Source organism: Canis lupus, chromosome 16 (assembly GCF_003254725.2).
Source record: "Canis lupus dingo isolate Sandy chromosome 16, ASM325472v2, whole genome shotgun sequence".
NCBI lineage: Eukaryota > Metazoa > Chordata > Mammalia > Carnivora > Canidae > Canis > Canis lupus.
Window position 1 is genome coordinate 52,714,044 of NC_064258.1, and position 7,543 is coordinate 52,721,586.

The following is a 7,543-nucleotide window of genomic DNA, read 5'->3' on the forward strand; positions in this document are numbered from 1 at the left end:
TTCTGACATTGAATTGTAATCCAAATTTTGTAACTCTGTGGGAGAGCGGACTGTTTCTGATTCTTTCTTTTGAGGTGAGTTTTTTCCTTCTAGCCATTTTGCTCAGTGCAGAGTGGCCAAAAACAAGTTGTAATGGAAAAAGGAGAAAAAGAAGAGAAAGAAGCAAAGAAAAAAGAAGGAAAAAGAGAAGAAAAGAAAAAAAGGGGGGGTGAAGCAAACAGAAAACAAAAAACAAGGGGGTCAACTTGCTTTTCCCCTGACCTTCTAACTGGTCTTCTGGGGGAGGGGCCTGCTGTGCTGATTCTGAGGTGTGTGCACCTGGGGGAGCTGCCCAGCCCTCTACCAGGTCTACAGTTCAGTGGGATTCTTAATCCTGTGAGGCCCCTGCTCAGGCCCAGGTACAGGGTGACACCAGGAGGGACAACCACAGTGGCGGCGGCCAGCTGTCCAGCCCTGGAGTCAGCTCCCACAGTAACTACTGCAGCATCCAGTGCGCAGGGGTCCGGGTGCTCCGAGGTAGGGGCACGATCTGCACAGCTCGGGGCCACCCGGTGGCAGGAGAGACCTGGCTGTCCTGTGTCCTCCCGGCCTCTGCCTGTCCCGGGGGAGCCCCGGATCCTCGGCTCTGTCCTCCGGTGCCCTGGGCTCTGGACCTGCGACACTGTGAATGGACCTAAAGTACCACGATGTGTAATTTAAAAGCATCAGAGTCAATTTTGTGTAAAGTTAACTTATCCTTTATTACAATAAAACTCTATAAGCCATTATACAGGTTAAAGGTTAAAGAAAAACTCAAAATATAGAAACAGTGAAATAACAGGGGAGGGCAAGCCTCCGTTGGGCTGCAGCCATCACGAGCCCCACGGTGAGAGCTGGGGCGGGCTCCCTAGGTGGTCAGGGGGCTGCTAACAGGTGGAAGCTGGTTGTTCTGGAGGCAGATGGCAGGTCTGGCCCTCTGGGGACCCCAATTACAGGCACCTGGGCCTACTCCTCCGGGGTGGCCACGGGTGCAGGGGGCTCCTCCTCATCGGAGCAGGGAACCATAGGTTCGACCAGCACGTGCACCACCTTCACCTCAGGAACCAGCATCTCTGCCTTGACCAAGTCCTCATCTCCAGCAGCCACTATCCCCTCAGACCCTGAATCTTCCCCAGGCTCCACAGTCAGAGGTGGGGTGGGCTTTTCGGGTGGTTCAAGTGGTTTCCTCGGCCCTGAGGCCGGTTGCTCCATCGAGTTAGGAGGTGGCTCGGGCATAGCCACGACCTCGAGAGCAGGGGGTGGCGCCTGCTCCTCCTCCAGGTCGCCCAGGGGTACAGGGGGCTCCTGCAGGGCAGAGCAATGAACTAGAGCAGTGACCACTATCTGCAGGGGCTTCGCCTCCCCAGCAGGCGCCTCAGTGCGGGCCGAGTCCTCAGCACCAGCATCCAGGATGGCCTCGATCCCTTCAGGCCCCGACGGGGCAGCAGGCCCCACGGTCCAAGCTGGGGCGCGCTCCAGAGCAGGTTCACGGTGTTTTCCTCGGGCCGAAGCTGTAGATCCAAGAAGACAAAGTATCACCACCAGGACGGACTGTCCACGACCCTCCCAAGTCAAGGCCACTCTTCCCACCACTCCCGGTGTGTGAGGGCAAGAGCCCTGGGAGGTGTCCCCAGGCTGCAGCCCATGGGGTAGGGTGTGAGCCCACCCCCTGCTCCCGGCCCAGCTGCACGGAGGCTGGATCCGGGGGCCCCATCTGTCCCCAGCTCAGCCACTCCCAAGCCTCCTCACCCCCAGCCTCTGGCTTCGCTGCATGGAGGCATCTGAATTGCCTGAGGTAACGCCAGGCCCGGACTTCCACGTCTGAGCCTGGCAGGTGGTGACTTAGGAATTGTAGAAGTTTCCTAAGGGAGGGAAATGCTGGGAGCTGACAAAAGTCGTCCCGATAATAATCCAGCCATATTTCCAGCATGCAGGAGATGGCCCTGGGGAGGGACAGGCAGGCACAGGCGTCAGAAGACAGGGCTCTGTCACATGCAGGTGTCCCGGGGAAGCCCTGCAGGACCCGGGGCCCCAGACTCCCGCGTGGGGCTATCGGAGGCCAGTCCTGCTCATCGTTCCCCTGCCATCTGGTGGTCCTGCCTGCCACAGGCCTGCTCCCCAAGGAGGGGCTGGCACGCAGCCTCTGTGCGGGGAGCCCAGGCCCAGCGGTGTGACCATCACCATCTCTCCTGGGGAAGCGGGGCTCCCTCCTCAGCCTGGTCCCTGCCCACCTGCCCCTTGAGTCCACCGGCAGGCATCAGGGGACGGGGGGTGTCTGGCCTGTCATTGCCCTCACTGCACACACTGTCGCTCTGGGAAGCTCCAAGGCAGGAGGGCTCGGGCTCTGTGTTCTGCCAGGCCTTGCCAGGAGCCGCCCGGGACCTCCACCTTCCCTCCTGTGTCTCTGGGCTGCCTCCCTCCCGAGGGGCCCCCGGGGGTGTCCTTCCACTGACTCTAATCTCCCATCTCCCACGGGGCGGGGGCCGCCTGGTCCGGGAGCCCTCACCGGCCCTCCTGAGCACCTGCTGTGCCCCCGGGTGCAGGTGCCACCAGATTGGGGAGTACGATGCTCCCCACCCCCTCTGCTCTGGGCTCCAGGTGTGGGGCAGAGAGAGGGTTGGGGGGGCATGGAGAAGGTCTCCCTGAGGGGTCCAAGTGCCTCCCACCAAGCCCACACCCCATCCACCGCTCTCCTTTGCTCTTTTCCAGAAGGGGCCTTAGACCTTTCCCCTGTCACGGGAATTGCAGATGTGTGGGGTGAGGGTGCCAACCGGCGGCAGGAGAGACAAGCAGGTGCGGGCGCCCCACAGCCCCCTCGCTGCCCTCCTGGAGAGGGAAGGCCCTCCTGCAGGAGCCGGAGTCACTCACAGTTTCCAGCGCTGCAGGATGGCGTTGTTATTACCACATGCAGCTACGATGTACCCATACCTAGAGGAGGGCGGGGACATCCCATGAATCGTCCTGTGGGCACGACCTCTCATCATGGGGGCTGTCACCTGTGACCCCGACTAGGCCGGAGCCCTGGGGGCCGTCAGCTCTGTTTGTGGGGCCACGGGCAGCTCCCGGATGCGCCCGCACCTGCTGGGGGTTCCTGAAGCCTTGTGCATGAAAGGGCTCCGGCCAGGCCCATGGCCAATATCCTAGTGGGCCTGAGGCACCCCGGGGTGCCCTGGTCTGGCTGCCCCAGGACACAGACCCCCGATGGACTCTCAAACCTCCCTTTCAATGGGGAAACAGGCCGCTCAGGACCCTGGTGACGGGGGGGTGGGGGGGGTGGGGGCGGGGAGGAGGCACAGGCCTGGTCACGGGGAGGAGGACGGCTGCTGAGCACAGGCACAGCCCCTCTGGCCGACCCGCCACAGGCCGGGCCCCGGGGCTGCCCTCCAGGACCCCGCTAGGCCCTGGGGGACCCTGCTCCAGGCGGGGGAGCAGCCCGAGGCCGGGAAGCTCACACCATCCCCAGCCTCCCCAGCAGCAGGTGGCCCAGCCCTGGGCTGCGGAGGGGCAGGTGCTCACTCGGTGAACAGCAGGTCCAGCACCTCGTCCGTGGTGGCAAATGTACGATAGCCATCCAAAAAGGTGAAAATGGAGATGACGTCCCTGGACAGCAAGGCGGGCAGTAGTTGTCGGACTTCGAGCTCCAGCAGCTCCGTCCGGCTGGAATTCATCGGGACGATCCGATGCCCCCTCCAGGCCGCGGCCCCTGCACCCTGAGGTGGGACAGAGGGGACGTGCAGCCTGCAGGGAGCCGCCCGGAGGCCTGGGATCCCGCCCCGGCAGGCCCTGCGCTGGGGCCCCGTGGGCTTGAGGAGCTGGGGCTCCCTCTCCCGCTCAAGCTCCCTGCCTGTCTCTTACACAAACAGGACCAACTATGCAATAGAGAAACAATCTCAGAGGATAAATGTTCAAAATATTTGGATCAGTACAAGGACCTTCAGAGACACAGAGAGAGAGACCGAGAGAGGCAGCCACACAGACAGAGGGAGAAGCAGCCCGTGCAGGGAGCCCAGGCGGGGCTCGATCCCGGGCCTCGGAGATCAGGCCTGGGGGAAGGCAGGCGCTAACCCCCGGGGGACCAGGCCTCCCCTGAGGGCTCTATTCTGATGTTCCCACACATCTGTGCGCAGGGACTCTGCATCTGGCCCAGGCAGGGGCAGGGCCATGGGGGCAGGTGTGGGGAGGGGGGGATCCAGACTCATGTGGGAGCAGGAGTGTCGGGGGGCCCAGGGGGTAGCAGGCTGGCTTCTGGGACCCGGGGCCCTTCCTGCCGCATCGGGGCCCGGGTGTCGGGGGGCCCAGCCCCTGCACTCACCCTGAGCCCGCGCTGGCCTCTGGTAGCTGCGCAGGGCACCTCCCTGATCCTGGAGGCGGTGGGGCAGACGACCCCTTCGTCCTGCTCGCACCCCACGACCCGGGTGGAGCTCTGTGGAGACAGTGCCCGGCAGCCAGGCAGGAGGCCTCAGCGCCCGGTCTGGCCCCTCGGCTGGGCCGCACCCCCAGCTGCCTCCACCCAGACACCCCACAGTGCAGGCCGCACCCACCGCCCCCGGGGACAGCAAAGGGATGCAGTTGCAGGGCCTCGGGGTGACTCTGGGGCGGGTAGAGGACCTCAGGAACCCTGTTTGCCCCCTGCCCACCATGACATGAGGGTGACCCTGAAGGGATCCCCGGGGAACCTGCTGCCCTGCAGGGTCCCCCAGCCTGCATGGGACCTGCTCACACATCCCTGGTTCCCTGAACCTAAGGAGGAGGGGATGGGGCTCCCAGGATGGTGGCACAGGGGGCCTGGCCTGGCCTGTGCTGTGTTACCTGATGGTGCCTCCTGATCACCGCCCTGATGCCTTGGTACCTATGCTGGAGCCACTGCCTACAGCATAGGAACAAGCCGCACCCCTGGGGTTCCTGGGAGCCAGAGCCCCCAGAGGTGAGAAGGCAGCAAGAGAACATCTTCTAGTAGCAGATGTCTCCAGCCAAGTGAGCCTGAGCTGGGGCTGCACTGGATGCGGGTGCCTGGTTACGGGGGTTCCGAGTTCTGTTGGGCTCTGTGACACGGCAGTGACCTCACTGCCTGGGACCCCCTCCCTGACCCACTCCTGGAGGAAGCTGCAGGGGCAGTGCTCGTGCTGTCGACGCCCCCCTCCCTGCAGGCAATGGCCTGTGCACACAGGGACACAACCACACCCCTGTCCACAGGCCCCAGGGAAGGACTGTGTGCACCCAGGGCCCCAGCCTGGACACACGCCTGGGTTCAGACACGACTGTCCAGTCTTCCCCGGTTTGACCCCGGAGAAGCCGTTGTGCCCGTCGGGGATGGTCTGCATCTTGCCTGTGGGACAGGGGTATCCTAGCGGGTGCTTCCCCCAGACGTCCCCAGGCCACTGTGGCCTCATATCTATGACCTTGGAGGTGGGTGTCACCTGCAGGACATACCTCCACCCACACGTTCTTCCTTGGTGTGTACATGCGTCCAGGCCCACGAGGTCCTGTGTGCACAGGACTAACACACTAATGTTACCTATATGGCAGGGCTGTTTACCTGTAAAATACTGCAAAAAACTACCTATTACAATGTTTGCTATTTATTGGTGTCACCAGTGATGTTGATGATAAGAGTCTTTTAAAAAGATACTTTTATTTTAAGATTATACTTTATTATACAGCTCTAAAGCCACACATGTTTTAAAATCCTAAATCCACATTGGGCCAGAACAGCTGGCTGATAAATAGATTACATTCCAAATATGTGTCAGTAGACACCATTAGCCAAATTGAAAAAAAAATAATAGAAAAAGAGAGGCACTTTCTAGGGACAGTGTCCTTTACATCTCAAGACTATGTCTTGTTTTTTACATGTGGTATCTTATAGTAGTTGGAATTTTTGGTATTTTAAATAAAGGGATTATTTTCCTCAAACACACACACACACACACACACACACACACACACATGGGCACCGGTACCCTCATTCTGGAGGCCCAGAAGATGACAGTCCCCCCGGGGCAGGGATGGGCAATAGCTCCCCACGATCCTAGGCTCCTGAATCCAAGGCAAACCCTACAGAAGGTGTCGGGGTCTTGGCCTAGAAGGGGTGAGGCCGTCCTCATCCTGAACCCCTGCCTGTCGTGCGTTCCGGGCCCTTCCCTCGTTTCCCCTGGGTGAGCTGTGGACGGCGGTGCCCCCAGTGGGTCGCCCTGACCTGGGCCCTAGGAAACCTGCCGTCAGTCGCAGAACTGAACGTAGACAGGAGGCCCTGACTCTCCAGCCTGACCCCGACTGAACTGAAATCATGTGGTGTGTCCACGCACACTGACCGAGAAACAGAGACACGGACACACACGCAGACACATGTGCAGAACCAGGAAGTTGGCAGAGGAGAAGCAACATCATTGAAGATCATTAAATAAAAAAAGAAAGAAAGCTGAATCTCGAATGGAGAAAATGGAGCAATTAAAATAGAATCATGAAAAAATAATTGATCAAACCAAAAAGCAGAAAGAGGGATAAAGAGGCAGGAGCACATCGGTGACACAAAGCGGCAAGCCTCGAATGTGAGGATGATCGTGCCTCACGGACTCCACAGAACACAAGTCGAGCAACAAGCAGCACCTTCCAGCAAAGGCCTAAGTGGATTATTTTGTGTTGTTTTGATTTAAGATTTTTATTTCTTTATTCATGAGAGTGACAGAGAGTGAGAGAGGCAGAGACATAGGCCGAGGGAGAAGCAGGCTCCATGCAGGGAGGCCGACGTGGGACTCGATCCCAGGGCCCCAGGATCAGGCCCTGGGCCGAAGGTGGATGCTCAACCCCTGAGTCACTTGGGGGGTCTAGACTAAGCTAATTAAAATTTACAAGTGATTGTGAATACTCTGTTTGTAATGTGGTGAAATTTCTGTTTACTAAGAAAGAGAGGGCACCCTGGGTGGCTCAGCGGTTTAGTGCATCTTCACCTTACACCAAATACAAAAACTAACTCAAAATGGATTAAATCTAAATACAGGACATAAACTAAAACCTCTTAGAAGAAAACATGCAGATAATCTTTTTACCTTGATTTTAGCATAGAATACTTCAATATGGCACAAAAAGCACTGGACTTCAGTGTTAAATGCTCTTGTTCTTCAAAGGACATAATAATGAAAATAAAAAAGCAATCCATATAATGGGATAAAATGTTTGTAAATCATATACCTAATGAGAAACTTATTTCCAGAATATATGAAAAACACTGATAAGTCAATAATATAAGTACAAAAAGCTCAATTTAAAAAAAATGGGCAAAGGATATATAAATAGACATTTCTCCAAGGAAGATCAGAAATTGCTGATAATTACTTGACAAGATACCTGACACATTTTCAATTTTCATTGTATCCATTACCAAAGCATCTAACCATACCGTGAAATAGACTCCTATATGTACCACACCGTACAGAACAGTGCGCTTCCTAGATACTCAATGCAGTTGTTCCTCAGGACAATCCTATAAAATAGGTATCATGGTGCCCATTTTATAGATGAGGAAATT

General features: G+C 57.6%; 1 protein-coding gene across 1 annotated transcript; it reads right to left on the reverse strand.

Moving 5' to 3' along the window:
* Nucleotides 1-739: 739 nt before the first annotated feature.
* LOC112651119 (ral guanine nucleotide dissociation stimulator-like) lies at nucleotides 740-5,025 on the reverse strand. The gene is made up of 6 exons (XM_025434050.3): nucleotides 4,828-5,025; nucleotides 4,331-4,441; nucleotides 3,535-3,728; nucleotides 2,887-2,946; nucleotides 1,768-1,961; nucleotides 740-1,529 (listed from the first exon to the last, which is right to left on the reverse strand). The coding sequence occupies exons 1-6, from the start codon at nucleotides 4,963-4,965 to the stop codon at nucleotides 985-987; spliced, it is 1,242 nt and encodes a 413-aa protein (XP_025289835.3). The 5' UTR covers nucleotides 4,966-5,025; the 3' UTR covers nucleotides 740-984.
* Between the last annotated feature and the right edge of the window lie 2,518 nt (nucleotides 5,026-7,543).